This window comes from Centruroides vittatus, unplaced genomic scaffold (assembly GCF_030686945.1).
Source record: "Centruroides vittatus isolate TY-2023 unplaced genomic scaffold, ASM3068694v2 contig_875, whole genome shotgun sequence".
Lineage (NCBI taxonomy): Eukaryota > Metazoa > Arthropoda > Arachnida > Scorpiones > Buthidae > Centruroides > Centruroides vittatus.
In genome coordinates, this window is record NW_027122567.1 from 3,977,692 (window position 1) to 3,998,136 (window position 20,445).

Here is a 20,445-nt window from a genome sequence, read left to right on the forward strand (position 1 = left end):
AAAAATTTTACATTATTCAAAATAAATGTATTTTTCTCAAAAATATTTATATTAAATTAAATCAAAGGAATAGAAATTCATTAAAATTGACCTAACTTTGATATAATCCTAAAAGAAATTATATAAATGAAAATGCTTAGATATGTCATTTTAAAATAATACTTTCTCTATATATTAATAGATCTAACAATTTTGTTTATAAATACAAAAATAAAAAACAAAAAAGATTGAAGATGCAACCTAAATAATTTGATTTACTTCCATTTTGATTAAAAAAAACATCTGCTTAAACCCCTATTGTTTAAAATAGATTAAGTACATTTAATGAAAGCACATTTCTATACAATACATATGTTATTTCGGTGTTTTGAAATTAGCAAATATCGGGTCAAGAATAAAAATAAACTAAATTCAAAAAATAGATTTTTCTCTTCTCGTTCTAATTTTGAATATCTCACGTTCAAGATATAACAGTTTAAACCTGTTAAGGCAAACGAACGACATTTCGACCCCTTCTCGAGGAACATCTTCCTTTTCTGAACTCCACCAAAGGTCTAAAACGCTATTTTACTTCCAATTGTTTAAAAGACGAAGAAAAATAGTATAAATTACGATTAACTGTAACATAATTTTAGAACTAAACGTGTATATAATAATAAAACAAAGCAATTTTATTTATACTTGTATAATATTAAATTCTAATGTTTAAAAAACTGCAAAAAGTAGGAATAATCTTTAATCTTTTTATTAATTAATTCCGTTAATTTCTTTCGAAATTCTTAAGTATTATCGATACGTTCAATACGCGAAACCACGATTAAGAAACTTGTCGTTAGCATATCAAATATTAAAATTAATAAAGATTTGAAATATTATACTGTATATAAATATTTTAAAATTATAATTACTTGTATATATTTTTAATAATTTTGTAAAGTGGCACCAATTCTTTATGCACGCTTCTTACTTTTACATATTTATGTTAGTGATCCTCGTAAACTAGGTCATTTTTCAGACCTTAACAGGTTCAATATAACGTTTGATCTTTGTAAATGGAACCGATGCTACCGGATCAAAGTTCATTATTCTATGTTAGAAGATTTTATATGTTATTGTTATTATTATTTTTCTGTGATAGTTTCCTAATTCGAATTACTCGTGCCGTATGATACTAAAGATTAGTAAGTGAATTTTATCAATTTTAAAACTAAAAGTTGATTGAAATTTAAACGAAGAATCAGTCGTTATAACTTAATACATTAAGTACTAATATAAAAACGCTAAATTTATAAATGATTGTAGTGTAAGTTTCAGGCTTCTCAGATCAATAGAGGGTTAGACCATTTATCTTTTTGAGGCCTCTAATATCTTAAAAACAGCGTTAAAAAAATTTATTGTATTTTGTAATGAATAAAATTTGACAAAAATAAGAGTTTCCCCCTTTAATATGCAATAAAATAAATAATTTGTCACAAATATTTTGAGATTCCTATAAATATGAGCCCAGATAAAGGAACTTATTGGCTTTCCTGGCTTAGACCTGCTCTTTTAAATATAATTTAGATCTTATTATTATGATTAGCTTATCTATCTTTTATTATTATTATTTAAACATTATAACTTTAAATCGTCTTTAATTCTTCGCTACTATTTAAAATTTCCACAATTTTAATCGATACAATCATTTTAAAACTAAAAATAATAATAATAATAATAATTTATTAATTTTACATTTTGACAGATATTAGAACTTGAAGTATTAATATTTAAAGATCGATTCTGAATTTAAATTCCTCTGTTTTAATTTTAAAATTTATAGAATTTATCTATTAACCTTTAGCATTATACAGATATTTAAGAGTTTTATAAATCGAACTAATGTTATGAGAAAGTCAAAACAATAACATGTTTAAATTACAATAATAGATATATTTTATCTTTTATGATATTATTGATTAAATAACACTATCTTTCAGGAAATTTTATTTAAAAAAAAACATTAATTATTGTCTTATAAAATAGCGTAACATCGACTACCTACACTTAATAATCGCTTTAAATCTCATTTTTAACAGAAAAATTTAAAAATTAAATATCTTATTAAATAGAAATAATTAAAAAACTTATTATTATATTAATTACATTATCATGAAATAATTTAATTAAAAAATATACGTATAATTGTTTCAAGAATAAAAAAAAAAAAGACAATATCGTTAACCTAGTATTTGCAAGGTTTTGTAACATTTGGGTTAAAGTCTATTTATAGTCGGTAACTGAAAAGAAAAGCGAACAAAACAACAATTTTGATCCCGTTTTTGGATGACCTTGTCAGTCAAGTTATAAATTTGCTTGCATGATTTTTTTAAAACTTGCTTTTCTCATGCAACCTTGATAGCATCAGTTTACAACCTTTGATCCAATTAAACCTTAAAATAGAACAATTTTATAGTATTAAAAAAAAAGAGAGAGAGAGAGAAAATATATTAGATATAACGTTTTTGTCTGAAATTTTCTATTTTTACATAAAATTAATTTAAAAATTTTAATTATAAATCTTTTCGGAAAAATATAACATCTAAAAAAAATTTATTAGAATAGTTAATAATGTAGAAATAATTTATTATAAAATGAATTGTTGATTTGAAATTAAATTAATTTCCTGTAAAAGTAGAAGAAACAAATGATATAAAAGTATTCAACTGTAATAAGCTTAGTCATGGAGAAAATAGAAGAAAATCGGTTGGTTAGATCTTGATTTTAGAGGATTAAACTTCATTTATGATTATAATAGCTTTTTTTTTTTTTCCTTTCCTCGCACAATAATTTTCCATATTATTACAGATAATTGGATTGATAAATTGCGTAATAACAACTGTTCCGAGGCTTGTAACTCTCAATGTTCAGTGTGATAAAAATGGAATGAACGTTCACATCGAATTTGATCGTCCATTCAACGGAATCGTTTATTCTAAAGGGTACTACAGTAATTCACTTTGCAGGTAAAATTGGTCTGATATTTTTTAAAAGATGATGTTTAAAATTATTTTCTGTTGCAATTTTATTTAAATTTATACTGAAAACTAAAAAAAAAAAACATTGTTACGACAAAACTTAATCAATGAGGTCAAAATACTTCGCTATTTTTTTTTTTTTTTTTAATGTGTCAACCGAAGTACTTTATATTGGTTTGTGCAGAGAAGTTTAAATTTGATATACTTTCAACTTTAACACTTGTTTTCAAAATATTTACTCTCTGTTATTTTAGATACGTGAATCCTGGCAGAGATTCTACTGTTTACGATTTCCTCATTCCATTATCAGGTTGCGGAACGTCTAGAAACGACAAAGGCAACTCGGGAAGTCATTTTTCATTATCTAATATAATTATCTTTCAAAACGATGAAAACTATCAAGAAATATGGGATCGAGCTCAGTCTTTGAGATGCGAATGGACAAATAATATTGACAAATTTGTTAACTTCGAACCAGTAGGAGTGGACATGTTAGACGTACAGGAATTAGTTTTTTCTGGTGATCAAGTCGATTGTTGGATGGAAGTTCAGTTGGGCAAAGGCCCATTTGCTCCACGTGTAAACAGATTAGTCAAAATTGGAGAAATTCTAACGTTAGCTATATTTATAAGAGACGAAGAACGTATTTTTGACCTCATGGTCAAAAGTTGTTACGCTTTCGATTCTCCAGATTTCAATTCTCCAGAAACTCGTAGAATTCAATTGACAGATGCGGATGGTTGTCCAATTAAAGCTAAACTTGTCGATGGATTTTATCGTACTAAACAGACTGGAATTACTACAGCTACAGTAATAGCATATGCATTTATTTCTGCATTCAAGTTTCCTGATAAATCAGAAGTCTTTATGGCCTGTAATGTTAATATCTGTAAGAGAGGATGTCACAGTTCGTGCCTTCAAGAAATTACGCTAGAAACTCAGCATGTTCCAAAGATATTATCTAATGCATCATCTAGTAGAACAGCGTCAAGTACATCGATTAACCACAAAAGTTCATCTATCAGACCATTTCGACCAAATAATTTAACAAATGGACACGTGGATCGTTTTCCCCGTAGTACGGATTTGAAGTACATGGAAACTAACATGCGTCGTTCATTTAATATTTATTCTCCCGAAGATTTACCTCAGTTTGATCCTATTTACATCTATGATAACCCAAATCCAAACATCGATCATGATGTTTGTATGTCTATACATAGTTTTGCTCTAAATGCCTCAATCACTGCTTTACTTCTAATAATATGCTGTTACCTAACATTCCACACGTGTTATCAAATGAAATATAACAAATACTATTCGAAATTCCCCTGCCGATACTTTTTCTTACCTTGCACGTTAAAAGACAGAGACGTAGAATTAAAATAATAAATTTATTTTGGGAAAGAACGATGTCATCAAACAAGATCAATAGTTAATCTTACATTTTTTCTTAAATTCAAGTTAAATTTATCTATCAGAAACACGTATTTGGGTTTTATTTAGCATTAGGCCGTAGAATTTTCCCAAATTTTCCACACTAATCCTAAAAGAACTGATGTGACTTAATAAATATTTATATCAAAACATTTCAGATTTGAGTAATAAAATTCTGTATATTTTTATTTCGTTTCTTATTACATGTAATATTCTCACAGTGCTAACATTACGTAAATTAAGCAGAAAACGTCGTAAGTAGAAATGAACGAATCATCATGACCGCATTAAAAATGCAAAAAGAAATTCGCGATACGATTTATTATATCAATAACATAATCCTGTGTAGCAGTGTCACACCGGAAATTACCTCGTATAAAAGTTTTAATTTATATACATAATTTATAATAACGTAAAATAACGTTCTTATAACAATCCACGTGGGTTTAGAAAATTATTCAATTTCACTTCTTACGTTGATTTCATTGTCAACGGTAACCATGACGATAAAAACCACGTGATGGTGACAGTTGGAATCCATCATTTTCTGTTTCGCTCGTGTTATCAACAAGGTAGAAATGAGGTAAGTACAGTCAGCAATATTTTCCGCTTTGTGAAACAGTAGTTACTCATAGGGACAAAAAGTATTATTTTGTTAGAAAAATTCCCCTTGTTGCGTAACTCTTTTACAATCAGATAGAAATCACATTTATAGCTTAACACATCAGCAAATACACACTCTTTGTGCCTTATCCGGTAAGTATCATAATTTTTTCAATCCAATTGATTTATGTTACGGTAGTCTTTTAAAGTTTTTTCTCTCTCCCTAATTTTTAGTTCGAGTGACCTAATCAATACTCGACGTAAAACAATACATTTTAAAAAAAAAAAATAAAGTTTAAATTATTTTAAAAATTAAATAATAAGTAGATCGGTGATTGTAAAAAAAACAAACAGCATAACGGATTAAAGTATTAATAGTAAAATATTTGATGCTAAAATTACAAACTGTATCGATAACATTATATTATTTGATAATTTACATAAAACTACATTTGTGATCAGCCGTGTCCATAGAAAATATCGCATATTCTAATGGGAATTAATGTATCAATGGAAAATTTCTCGAGTAATTTACGTTCACAAAAATTCTATGCGGAGTTATGTAAAACGTTTCTTTTATAACTTATCTATAAATGGAATAAAATATCATTTTTCTTATACATGTAAATTATATATATATATATTTTTTATAATTAAATTATAAATTTAACTGACGTGTTTCAAATTAATAGCAATGCAGATGTATTTCTTTTTTACAACTACACATATACGTTTCTAAATTACGTTCGGTACTCTCAAGTTTACAACGTGTGTTATAACTAACCGGATTTACATATTTTTTTGAAAATAATTAATAAATGATTTTATATAATCGATTTATCGATTATTTTGCATGTAAGATGAATAATATAAAATCGATTTTCGTATGGAAGTTTTTACTTACTAATTAATTTACACGTTTAGATTAGTTGCGTTGTTTTATCAATAACACAATAATAACCTTTTTGCGTAATCTTTTTAACTTTCTCTTTTAGTGTTAGAGTTGTACAGGCTTATTATTTTAAATTAGGCCTTGGTGTAAATAAATATTTCATAGAAACCTGTTTAGTAACCTTTTACGTAAGAAAAAAAATTATTGTGTAAATGACTGGAAATGTCTAAGTAATTGGTCATATTATACCAAGAAATATTTCTTTTCATAAACAAATCTTCAAAAAATTTTCTATACAATACACTTCAAATATATGTAAATTTAATATAAATAATATATTTACAAAATAATTTCGTATTGAATTTTTTAAAAGTTTTTTTCGACGCTAAAAAACTTTTCTAGCTTATTTTTATAGGATAACGATAATAAAATTACTAAAAATATTTACAATGATATCCTTTAAATCCGATATTATACTTTTTATATTACTCCCATTTAATTTTGTTTTTAATGGGCAAAGAAGCTCATTTATTGAAGTACAGTGTGTCCCGAAAATGTAAATAATCTATATGTTTTTATTATTATTTTAATATTAAGTATTTCTTAACAATGCGAGTAATTGTATCGTGCTATAAATAAACAATAATAATGTTATATAATTGTTTTTACAATATTTTTGACAGTTGCATAAAGTGTTAAACACAAAATACGTATTTTGTGATGTCTCAAAAATATAGATAAGTTTAAACTTTGAGCAATAGTTCATAAATTGATGGAAATTGTTTTAATATGAAATAGAACTGCCTTTATGGTTAATGGCTTCAAAAAATGCAATTAGACACTGATTTTAATTAAACTTTGTAAGATTTCTGGATCTGTTTAAAACCAGCACTCGATGATTTCTTTAAGCTTTGAAACCGTCGTAAAATGAATGTTATTAGCATAAATTTTTCGAGAAAGAATGCCCCACAAGGTCACAATAGGATTAAAATCATTAAATTTAATAAACCATTAAATCCAAAGCATCCCCACACCATAACAGAACCACCACCCTGTTGCCTGATGAAAAAACTGCACTCTTTCATATCATGCCAGTAGCCTAATTAGGCCATACAAATTAAATTTCTTTTTACTACTGAAAAGAACTGAGAACCACTGGTCATTCCACAGCATGTGATCTTTACCCACTGCATTTTTGCCAATTTGTGTCGTTTTGTTAGTGATTGGTATTGTTTTTTTCATCAAGATATCAAATTTCATATGTAGAGCTGCTAAAATTCTTCGACGAACAATGCTTTTTGATATTTTTAATCCACTTTCAAACCAGATTTGACGAACTGATTTATTCTGTTGTGATTCAAGACGCACAATTCAATTATCTTTCCTTTGAGATATGATTTTGGGCTTTCCTGATCGATGTTTAGAAGGTATTAGTGATGATTTTTTCAAAATTTTATAAATTTCAGGAGTAGATTTGTTTATTAAAACAGCAATTTCCTTGACACTAAAACCTTCTGCTTTTGATTTTCATATTCATGCAACTTCTTCCATACTAAACTCTTCCATGTGGAATTTTGGAAAGTTTTGATACCAGTATTTAAATTACTACTTGACAACAAAGTAAGTGTTGTGATGTCTTTTATTTTTATAATTTTAAATTTCTTTCGCTTCAAATTTTGCAATTAGCTATACTTTTGGGACACACTGTATACATTTCAGCTATCTTGTTTTAAGATGTTATAAAGTGTTATTAAGTAATGAATAAATTAATTAAAGTTTAAAAATATTAATGATCATAAATATAAGTTAAACTTCAGATTTAAAGTGTTTTTTCAATTTCAATAAAACGAAATTTTTCTGAATATATTATTGTTTAAAACCCGATATAAATACTTAAAGCCACGATTTCTGAGTAACAATCAATCAACCAACGTCAGAATATAGTGACAAGTTTTCAATATCTATCTACCAATAAAAATTTATTATACTACATATATTATTGTGAAGATATTTCTTATAATATCAAGGTCCCAATAATCAGTTCGTATGGCTTTCAACTTTAAAAATATTTATATATTTTTTAAAAATTTAATTATTATGACTTTGTGTCCTTTATCATAACTGAAATTTATCTTTGTATTGATATACTAGTACATTTATCAATTAACAGGACTTAATATCTGCATCCATAATTTTCCAGTATAATAAGTCCTGTTAATTGATAAATGTACTAGTATACAAAGATAACTTAAATTTATATATAAATATATTTTTAAAAATAAATAAAGTGGTTCTGTACAAATAAGAATTTAAATAAATTAAGGAAAAAATATGAAATTATTTATATGAATGAACTTTAAACATCGATTTGTAAAATCTCCAGATCCAGTTTGATAACAGTTATGATAATTGAAACGATATTAATTACAAGTTTTACATTTAAATTATCTTGAAGTAAATAAATTAAAGATAGAGCATTGATGTTTAAAATTTGTCACTCCGTGTTTAAAAATGAATAAAAATTACTTATAAACATAATTTTTCATAAATTATTTTGTTCTTTAAATTTAATTGCCATTATATAAGTTATGTTTATTATTAGTGTCAAGCGTTAGATTATCTTAAAACATGCTCGTGCAGCAGAACAAATATTTATTTTTAGCCAACTCCCGAAGTAGATAAATTTTCTATTAACTTATCAGCATAATTAATCAACATTTTAAAGATGGAAGAAGTATCAAGTAATATAATAATTCATTACATAATAAAGCTTCGTCATAATTAGTAATTTTATTATCCTTGTCGAATTTATTATTTCTATTCTTTTAATGAAATATTTAATTTCTATGTAAGATCAAATATAATGAGTGACAATACGAAGAATTGAAAGACTACCTTAATAAATATTACATGAATTACCATAGTAAAACAAAGTTTAAAGTGAAGAAAAAGTATTAAAATTCAACTGGAAAATAGATGATGACTAAACGTGATATTTTTAAACATTTAAATTGCGTAAACATTTGAATTTTTAATTTATTATTAAGTATATTTAATATCTATATATGTATGATATATGCAGAAGCGGTCCTACGTATAGGCAAAAAAATTGCACCGGTATCTGTTGCATCTGCAGAATGATCATTTTCAAAATAACTGATCAAGAACTGCCTCCCAGGGATGGATCTAGTTTTGTCGGGGCCTAGGGCTTATTGAAATCAAATGGGCCTCTTTTTTCGTTAGATTAAGAATCTTTAAATTGGTGTTTAAAATTCATTTTTAATAACATCAAAATCAGAGTTGAAATATATTTATTTATGAAATGGTATTGAATTACAAACTATATATCTTATATAAAAAATCGTAAGAAATATTATTGACAAAAATAATTCAATTTTTGTGGGCCCTTGACACTTTGGGGCCCAGGGCTTACAGTACGTCTTAATAGTCCCTTTGTGGATCCGTCTCTGCTGTCTCCGATCAACAATGCTTCAAAAGAGAGTTCATTCACTTTCGATCTTGTCCATTGTTGCAGAACTGGGCTTTTTATTTTATTATTATTATTTTTAATCTGTAATTGATGAGTTCAACGGTGATAAAAGCGGGAGAGCAGTTTTGTAGATGAATTTCTATATTAAAAATGTTCATATTATTGTAAACCTAAATAAATCTACTCCCTACCTCCATCACTCTTTTAATGAGTCTGAAATATAAATTTTCTTACGGGTCGCTTCTGTATATGTGTACAGGTTGACATTAAAAAATCCGGCCATCGATAATCTGGTTCCTTCAGATTTCCGGCATGGATTTCGGAGCGCATTTTCAAATTTACCGCTTTGTGCGCGCCACTAAAATTCTTTAGAACTGTTTTATTTAGTTGATAAACATTAAAAGTTGATTTGCTTTTCATTTAGTGTTTTTAATTTTTTATCTTTTAAAAGATAATACAGGTCGTCATTTTCTGTTAAATATATACAGCATATATAACCAAAAAAATCCGACACTCCTCAGGTCCGGAGGTTGCCGGATTTTTGAATGTCAACCTGTATATGTTTAATATGTAAATATAAAAAATAACTATACTAAGATCAGTTTTTACTATAAAATAAAGTTATTTTTGTATTACTATTTTTAATACTTCTATATCTGAAATAATTTAATGCTGCGATATTCTATTTAGTATTATTCATAAATAATTTATACTAATAACAAACCTTTCATTTTTTAAAATTATCTTTCCTCTATAAAATAATTTTTACAGTATTATAGTGTTATGCCGATTTATATGAACCATGCCGCAATTTATGAATTCTCCAGTCGGATATAATACATGAAATAATAAATATATATTCTCTAAATAGATTGACCGTGTTTAAATAATCAATATTCTTGGCTTTTATTTAATTCTGTGTAGATCAAAAATTACAAACGAATCTTATAAGCTTATTATAATTTAATTATTTTATATGAATGAATTATGGAATACGTCGATAGGAAAGTTGGGCGGAGTTTCGAAAATTAAATAAGAATGTCCATAATTGGATGATTTAAGGATTTTTTTTATAAAATATGACAAATTAATTTACGGAAAGTTTTCTTATAAGAAACCATTAATAATTTATAGAATTAAAAAATTATATTTTTAAAAACTAAAATTTTATAATAAATTACTTTTTAGAGTTCAAAATTTTAAATGATGGTGATAAAATAGAAAAAATTTCCCTAAAGAAAAATTTTTTGAGGGATAGGGAAATAATAAACCAAGGGTGAAAAACATTTATATTTGAACTATTGCACTGAATTATATATTTAGTTTTATTTTAAATTAATAAATTTGGCAAATAATATTTTAGGAATTTTAAAATGTACATTTAAACAATTTCGGGGAAATTTCAGGTAGAAAAATTCCCTATCTTTCGGTAAGCTTCAGTGGATCAATTTGTCGTCTGCTTTCCCGGTTATTATCGATAAAGCTTTAGCCTTCTGATCACAAATATACAATATAATCTATGAAGAATAGTTATATTTAGGCTAAATATATCAAATTCGATAAGAATTTGATTATTTGAGATGCAAAAATAATGCAGTTTACGTTTAGGTGTGGCGTTAGGCCTAGTTGTGGTGTTGGTTAAAACTGGAGAATTTAACGACCGGCATCTCTTACTGAAAGTGTGCATTGTAAACTACTATCATAAGTCTAGGATTATTGTTTTAATATTTAAAATACTTAACACCCGAATGAACGAATTTAATTATATTTTGTTATTGGAGGAGAGATGAGTGAAGATATGAAGAAAGTCGATTTATTTATTTCGAGTCAATCTCATCAAAGTCTTCGGGAAGGAGCGCTCGATTTGTTGAAACACGTACGTGAAGAATGGAAAAAAGATGAAGTTAAATTTAAGGTCAGTGTCTTTTTTTATATAAAATAATTTTCATTTCGTTTTAAAATAATACCAATCAGGGCAGGACAGAAACTTCCTTTTTGATGTTAACACACACACACACACACTACTTACACGCGCGTATACATACATTATAGAGTCACATACCTCTGTTTATATCGATAATCCATCCGAAACTGACGATAATAAAGGCAATTATTACCATACAAATCAATGTAAATCCAGTTAATTCATTCTAGACACTCCAAAATACATACCAAAAACATATTTTATAGAGAATAAATATAGTGTTTAATTTCTTATTGTTTTTAGTATTAATATAAAATGAATATAAAAGACTAAGGACTGCTGGCTGTTGTATAGATTACACCCAATGGAATTTCGGGACTTTGAGTATATATCTGAACTCGGGGACCGAGATGAGTTCAATGATACCCTACTTTTGGCCTAGAGACGAAAAATTAGAAAGTTTGGATATTTAAAATTTCTTGCCTTTCACAATGCATTCTATGCCATTTTAGAGTTTTCAACTAGGTGGCATTCGACTGTTTTGGCTCCCAACAGACTCCTCCCGGAGGGGAGCTGCCAGCAGGCTGCACAGTGTTTAACATCACTAGTTATTGATTCACAGTAGTTTTTAAATAAAAGAAAAAAAAAGGAAACATATACTGAACTACAAGCAGCAGCACCTAATAGAAAACTCTAAAATGGTGTAGAATGCATTGTGAAAGGCAAGAAATCGTAAATATCATAACTTTTAATTTTTTTTGTCTCTAGACCAAAAGTAGGGTATCGTTGAACTCATCTTGGTCCCCTGAGTTCAGATATATACTCAAAGTCCCGAAATTCCATAGGGAGTAATCTATACAACTTTCGGGTTCTGGAAACTTTATTTGGTCCCATGATGGAGCTAAAAGTATAGGAAGGCAATGGAATTGTTTGGCTAGATGCACAGGGTAATGCTTGCACATACTTCCATACTTTTTTTTTTTTTTTTTTTGCATTTTTCTTGCACAATGAGAAACAATGCCACACTGAGCAGGAAAATGCATGGGTCACTCTTTGTTTTTGCAAAATTAGTAGTGAGGCCACGTGGGCATGCCGATGAAATCCGAGAAACTTTCCGTTGAAAAAATCGACAAAAACCGAAACTGATGATACCTCGGTTTTTGTTGATTTTAGTTATTACTGTATATTGAATATGTATACATTGTGTATGTATACCTATATACAATGTATATATGTACAGTATATACACACAAAATATCTTAAATACAATTTCTCTGGGTAGAGGTTACTTTAATTTTTTCACTTTTTAGGTTAATAGATTTCAATGATAACTGATTTTGGGTGTACTATAGATTACTCTCCTATATGGAATTTCAGGACTTTGATTATATATTGGAACTCAGGGGACCGAGACGAGTTCAACGGTACCCTATTTTTGGACCGGAGACGAAAAATAAAAAAGTTATACTTTTTAAGTTACCATACTTTTTTAATGCTCTCATGAAGATGGCACCATAGTTGCTAGTACTGCCATCTTGCGGTAAAGTCTGCAAACCATGAAGTTGGACTACGGTCATCTCTAGTAGGGTTAAACACGCGATACGAGAGCGGAGAGAGCGATGCGACTTCCGATCATCGCGCGATTGCCATTTCGGTTAATGTTACTTATGGCAGCGAATGTGGCGGTTATTCCGACTATTCGTGCTCTTGACTGACCTCCCGGAGGGGAGCCGCCAGCAGGCTGCCATGTGCTAAACATCACTAGTTATTGATTCATGGTAGTTATTGAACAAAGTAAAAAAGGGGGGAAAACGTCTACTAAAGACAATTTTAACGGCAAGTGACGCAACTCTCGATTGCGATAGCGAGGCCGACTTAGCTGAGAGAGCGACGCAACTCCCTGTCATCGCATGATTGCCGGAAGAAAGTATGATAACTTTTTTATTTTTCGTCTCCGGTCCAAAAGTAGGGTATCGTTGAACTCTTCTCGGTCCCTTCAGTTCAGATATATACTCAAAATCCCGAAATTCCATAGATAGTAATCTATAGCAGGGGTGGCCAACTTTTGTGCACATAAGATCTACTTTTTATCGTAAAAATGTGTCGCGGTCGACTTGTCATAGGCATAGTTAGTCTAAGTGGGGAGGGGGAAGTGTGAAATACATACTATGTTTATACATTGTTTCAGTACGAAGTGCACTCACTGCTTATGAGTCGAGTCATAACTGCATGCATACAGTTGCGTTCGGTTACAAATATAATACATTAAGTCAAGACATCGCTAGCGATCGACCAAAATTGGCTTGGCGATCGACCGGTCAATCGCGATCGACTTGTTGGCCACCCCTGCTCTATAGTATCCCCCTGATTTTTAATTTACTTATATTTTCTGGCAAATAATAGTAAATTAATATTAATTATGATATAATTTTTTAGTTAAATTACTTTTCTATTCATTAAAAATCCAAATAAAAACAATAAATTTTCATCATATAGTAAAATATTAGTAAAACTGCTAAATCTCAAATTTGAAGGAACCAAAATTGGCCAGTTTGAAATATGAAGAGTTCTACATATGAAGATATACCAATATGAAAAATAAGAAAATTTTTTGTTCAGATGCAAAAGTACAAAGCAATAGAAGAAGATTTAATTCCTAATATAATTTAAGTCTGTGATATTTATTTGAATCATTATTAGAACAATACATGTGGCTATAATAATAATTTATTCTTAACAATAAGTAATTAAACTAAAATAATTGAATGTGATTGTATTTAAAATAGCACACACACACAATTCAAAAATCAATCGCTGGAATGATTTACGTTTTTTTAAACATTCAACATAGGACAAACAAATCAAGATTTATTAGTGCGTTGTTTTTTTAAAGCTGTAAATAAGTTCATTATAAAGGCTCTCAATGGCCTTAATGGGGGCGTGGGGTAGAGCAGGCTCTTTTGCTGTATTTTTTTGAACAAATGGAATATTGTAGAATGTTTCTTTATTATAAAACATAGTCTTAAAGATTTTATTTTCTATTAGAAAAAATAACATTAAATTTTATAGGGATAGGAACCTCTAAACATACTTAAATTTTTTCTGGGACCTGGGGAAAAATCTCCATTGCTCCTCCCTCATGATCAGAGATGATGCTACTGGAGGGGGTTTGCCGGGGGGGGTCTTCCCAACATTGGAAGAGTGAGATGTTCCTCAAACCCTCAGTAGCCAAAACTCTGCTGACTAGTTGGCAAAGTTATGCTGCGAAAAAAATCAATATTTTTTCAGAAGAGAAATACAGTAGTATAAAGAAGGAGCATGAGGAGTGAAGAGAATTGGTAGGTAAATAAAATAGGAAAATATAATGTGCTAAGAAAGTGTGTACAGTAGTTGGATCCTGGACATTTAAAACAGGTGGAAAAATTCTTTATTGTAATGCCATAAAAAGTTTTGGTACTTTTCTGTTAATGGGATGCCAGTCAATATGTACAGCAATGGGCAAGATTCAAGCTCTGAATGAGGGGTTTCATACCACCCCAGAATTGTTGACCTTTTGCGAGATATTTGCCATAAAGGTCAGTTTTTAACATGTATCGGTACACTGCCTATTCTATATTTTTCGCATGTACATGAATGGTTCGGTGCTTGCTATCACTTGCGCCTCAGCACCCAGGACTGTGGGGCAAGTCCCACAGTCCTGTAAAACAATATAACAGGAATATCAAGTACTCCATGAACAATCAAGTGAGCTACTCGAAGCTGGCACAGTCGTGTGGGCTAAATAGGCCTAGTTAAATGTGATAGTCTTAGTGAACGATGGTATCATGTATCGCAGGAGTGTCAAACTCATTTAAACAATGGACCATTAGTGCGACTGGTAAAATTCACGCAGGCCACATCACATTTACAAATTTTTCTTAAAATTATAATTTGAAGTGAGAATGCAGGAATATAGATAGGGCAATTAAAACACATGTAGTTCAGTGAATTAAACTCAACAATATATAATTGCTATAGTATTGCTTTTATTTAATGTACATATTTATAAAACTAAAATTAATTGTTTTTTCAACTTAAACTTGCCATTGCTATCTTCTTCCTCCTAGTTTTCCAATATCTGGATTCAAAAACTGAGAACAATCTTCATTATGGCAGATAGATGTTTATCACTTAATCTTGATTTGTAAGCTGTTTTTATTTAATTTCAGAGCATTATGGCCACGGGCCACGAAAAATCACATCGGGGGGGTTGCCAGTTTAATCCAATATGCCAGAGGTGTCAAAGTTACAACTGGTATCCCATTAACAGAAAAGAACCAATGTGTTCTATTAAAACACAGTTTCAAGTGTTTCAGAATGTTGAAATGTCTTTACATCAACACCATATAAAGCATCAAAACAAGCCAAAACAGCAGTTAATCATAGGTAAATTCTAGTTGCACTGAAACTAACTTTAATAGAGTTCATGGTATCAGTTGGAGAAAAAACACTACTGTCAACTCTTCAACACTACATCTATAATTAGTTAATAAATTAATAAGTGTTTACTCATGTCATTTTTTGTACAGACATGCAGGTCTATAAACAAAAATATAAGACATAATTATTGGACAAGGGAAACTAGGTTAACCTAGTCATTCTCAAACATTTTGTAAACAATTGCATATACAGAAATAAATTCAATAATCATTGATTAAGCAACATAAAAAGTTATAACATTTTATTGAACATGTAATTTTATTCATAATTGTCATGATTGTGCACTCCTAGTGTACAATCATGACAATTATGAATATAGTGACAATTATAGTGTTGCCACCTTTTCAAAATTGCTGACCTGGACGGCAGGTCAGGTTTGTTCGAACAGAAGTTCTTGACACATGCGCAATGTCATTTTGCAATGCAGAGAATAACCTGCATGCCGGTTCTAAATCAGTTACAGTTAGGGACTTGCATAGGAGTAACCTAAGTAACCTAGATTAAGAAAGAAACAAAAGATAACTTAGCTCTATAGAAGACATCTACAAACAAAAAAGAAAAAAGGGTTGACAGGTTGCAACACACATCGACGTAAACAGAGTAACATGGCAGATCAGTTTCAGTGAGTGTGAGGTCTTTTGCCGTTAAAATAGTGTAAATTTATAAGAATATTTGCAAGTGATTTGTTTCGTCATAATTTCACAATTTCTACGAAATTTCCGGACAAAATTAATAGTTTACCCGGACAGTGAGTCAAATCTCAGACTGTCCGGGTGAAAACCGGACAGGTTACCACCTGTCCGGTTTATACTGCTTATAATACGGTTATACTGTATATATTTATTGATTTGTAATTAAAATAATTATAAGGATGCAGACATATTGTTTAATGTTTAGCTATTTTTTAACATTTACCAAGTTTATCTTTTTATTATATTTACATAATTTCTTATTTAACCAAAATAAAAAACACACAAACCTCAGTCAGTCCAGCATGAAAATATTAAAAAGTTCAAGTGTTTTCAGTCAACTCTATAGGCCCTCTGTCAGGAAAAGCTGAGATTCAAGATGGAATGTTTGAATAACAACAGCTGAAATTTGAAAGAAAAAGCATGCACTTATCAAAGTGTAAAGTGTTAAAGCAAGTATGAGACTTACTGTACATGTATCACCTGCAAGAAAGGTCAGTCTCACATGGATGGCAAATCTGCTATGATGCTTCCCTTTAACTATGCCATTATTCAATTATCATCTATAATTCTGGTGATGCTTTTGGTTTTAAATTTACTCTTTTGATGATTACAGGTTTATATTTTAAGTTTCAACTGTTCTTTGAACATTCCATCTTAGAATCCAAACATTTCATTTTGGATCTCAGTTTTTCCTGATGGTTTTCAGAGTAGACTGAAAATGTTTGAACTTTTTAATATTTTTACTACTGGACTGACTTTAAGGTTTGTGTTTTTTCCCCCCTTACTGTCTAGTTCTGAGACTGACATGTTCATTTTTACTTAATGCATGTCATTGCTTATTTAAATGAAATAGAATGCTTACATTTGCAATGTATTCTAAAATACTTTTGAACCTGGAAAAGGGTTATGAAAGAGCTGAGAAACATTAGTAAAAGTTTTAATGCTGAAAGACTGTTTTGTTTCCACTTTTTTACAAAAAAACTTAGTTTGCATTCTTTTATCCAGTTTGTTAATCTTAGTACAGTAGTCTACCTTTAGGTTCAAAGTGTATAATTTGATTATTTGCTGTAATAATCATTGGCAAGTGGAATGGCATTGTGTCTGATTTTATATATGTCAGCTATAGTCATTCCTACCCATTGTTTTTTTGTTCTTTTTAGCATTGTGTTACAAAAACAATGAATAAAAGATGAGTATAATAAGTCCACTTTCTTTTGAAACAAGGATGATGACAGTTATTTCGTAGATGATTGTTGACAAACAATAATCAACACAAATTATAGTCAGTAAATAATTTGGTTTTGATCTTTGGCTAATTTTGTGAAAGTAGTAACATTTAAAACATAGCTTCTAAATTGTATTTATAACAACTGAGACCTATGAAACATTAAAATATATTATTCTATATATGAATCAAACCTGTTTTTATGCGGGGGATAGGGACCGCATTAAAAAAACGCATTAAAAAAATCTCACGAAACTTCACGAATGGCTGTAAATAATAGTTTTCGCGACACAATTAAAAAAATATTTTTTTTATGCGGTCAACAGGGACCGCATAAAAAAAGTCTCACATAGAAAATAACTCAAAACTGTACGAAATAGAATTTATTGACAACAGATGTCAGCACTTGACTGCATCGTCTGGTCTATCGTCTGTTTTACATATTTTTGTCCAGGTGGTGTTTTGTTGACTTAAAAAGTAAATTATTTCATTTTTCGCATATTCATGCAATAATATTACTATAATAAGTGCATTTATGCTATAATAAGTTTATTTAGCTATAATAAGTCAACGTAAGACATGACGAATCACACGAGACTAGTCGCCAACTATACCGCACAAATTAAAAATTCGCATTAAAAAAATCGCACAAATAAAAATCGCACATAAAAAGAGCGCATAAAAACAGGTTTGACTGTATATGAATAGATATTAGCATGATCTCTAATTAATGAAGTGTTTCAATTTTTTCCCTGAAACATACAGTCAAACCTGTTTTTATGCGGTCTTTTTATGTGCGATTTTCATTTGTGCAATTTTTTTTATGCGAATTTTTAATTTGTGCGGTTTTTATTTGTGCGGTATAGTTGGCAACTAGTCTCGTGCGATTCGTCATGTCTCACGTTGACTTATTATAGCTAAATAAGTGCATTATGCTATAATAATTTATTATAGTAATATTATTGCATGAATATGCAAAAAATGAAATAATTTACTTTTTAAGTCAACAAAACACCACCTGGACAAAAATATGTAAAACAGACGATAGACCAGACGATGCAGTCAAGTGCTGACATCTGTTGTCAATAAATTCTATTTCGTACGGTTTTGAGTTATTTTCTATGTGAGACTTTTTTTATGCGGTCCCTGTTGACCGCATAAAAAAAATATTTTTTTTAATTGTGTCGCGAAAACTATTATTTACAGCCATTCGTGAAGTTTCGTGAGATTTTTTTTATGCGTTTTTTTTTAATGCGGTCCCTATCCACCGCATAAAAACAGGTTTGACTGTATATACTATTTGTCAGATGCTCTGCATTTAAAATTGATTTTAGAGCAAAAAGATATTTGTTACGAGTTTGATTATAGTAGGTCTTTGGTAGTTGGATAGTATTTAAAAAAGGAGGCAAATGCACAATAAAACATCAAACTCTTTAATTACATACAAACAAAATTACAAGGTTGATAATTAATAAATGTGATCCCTAAATTGGATAAATGATAGATTACAGTCATAATAGACTAAATTAATAAAATAATATTTAAAGGACTAAAACCATTAATTATTTAATTAAAAATACCTATCTTATAAACAAGTGTGATATATATATCACACTTGTTTATAAGATAGATTGTACTGCTGACAGTTTGTAACCGCTGTACTGATACACCCTATATATATAGGGTGTATCAGTACAGTGGTTATAAACTTTCAGGAGAGATAGAGTACACCTAGATGATGGGAAATTGCATAGCAATACGTGGTCGGAAACACTTTCCTGGTGCGGTAGTGACGACACAAAACACAAGAAATGAAGGACATGAACAGGTGAGAAAACATGCTTATTATTCTTAGTACAGCAAAAATCGAAGAAGGTGTTTGAAATTACGACTCCGGGCCGTGATGCAGGTCTCACATCTCCAGCTCATTGAAGATCTAATATTGAAAATACTGGGCGTGTCCAGGACTTTCCCAGCAGCTGCCATAATGCGTGCAACAAGTTCCTCAGCACTGTTAATGGGAGTTTCATACACCAGCCAAAGACATCCCAGCATTTTTGCTGTACTAAGAATAATAAACATGTTTTCTCACCCTGTTGATGTCCTTCCTTTCTTGTGTTTTGTGTCGTCACTACCACACCAGGAAAGTGTTTCCAACCATGCATTGCTATGTGATTTCCCATTGTCTAGGTGTACTCTATCTCTCCTGAAAGTTTGTAACCACTGTACTGATACACCTTGTATATATAATAGGACTTATTATATTTATCAGTATAATAAGTTCTATTAGTAGATTATAGTCACAATAAACTAATATTAATAAGCTAGGCATTCTTATTCTTGTCGGTCACCTTGAGGTAAGTAAAAAGGACGATCACTGTTTTATCACAAATGTTACCAACACCTACCTTGTGCCATCTGTTGGCTCCATAGACACATTGCTGATGCAAGACCAGATGCAAGGTACAAAATTCATGTATATTAGTGGAGAAATTGAGGTAAATTCACATTTCTTCTATGCAAACTGCCCCAAAAAATACTTTTGCTGATATTTTGGGACATGCCTTTTCTGCCTTTAATGTAGAATACTTTGTGTATCAGGAAATTAGGAAAGTTTGCTTGGTGAAAATTATATTGGGCAGTACATCAATGCAATGCATATTACTTAGAATACGTTCCTGAAAAATGA

At 29.7% G+C, this 20,445-nt stretch overlaps 3 protein-coding genes across 5 annotated transcripts in view; 2 read left to right on the top strand and 1 right to left on the bottom strand.

Moving 5' to 3' along the window:
* LOC136983044 (CD9 antigen-like) overlaps positions 1-20,445 on the bottom strand; it is a 285,455-nt gene that overhangs the window by 112,798 nt on the left and 152,212 nt on the right. The window lies entirely within an intron of this gene.
* Positions 2,203-4,569, top strand: LOC136983065 (cuticlin-4-like). Its single transcript, XM_067279696.1, has 3 exons — positions 2,203-2,330; positions 2,845-3,002; positions 3,269-4,569. Exons 2-3 carry the CDS (start codon positions 2,923-2,925, stop codon positions 4,401-4,403), a joined length of 1,215 nt encoding a protein of 404 aa, XP_067135797.1. The 5' UTR covers positions 2,203-2,330; positions 2,845-2,922; the 3' UTR covers positions 4,404-4,569.
* The window catches only part of eas (ethanolamine kinase 1), a 59,854-nt gene continuing 44,294 nt past the window's right edge, over positions 4,886-20,445 (top strand). For 2 of the 3 annotated variants that reach the window (XM_067279642.1, XM_067279643.1), the window contains exons 1-3: positions 4,957-5,034; positions 5,111-5,207; positions 11,218-11,351. In XM_067279642.1, the coding sequence (XP_067135743.1) occupies positions 4,972-5,034; positions 5,111-5,207; positions 11,218-11,351 (294 nt within the window). In that variant the 5' untranslated portion in view covers positions 4,957-4,971. Of the gene's footprint in view, positions 5,035-5,110; positions 5,208-11,217; positions 11,352-20,445 lie in introns of all 3 variants that reach the window. The other variant, XM_067279644.1, reaches the window with a different exon arrangement.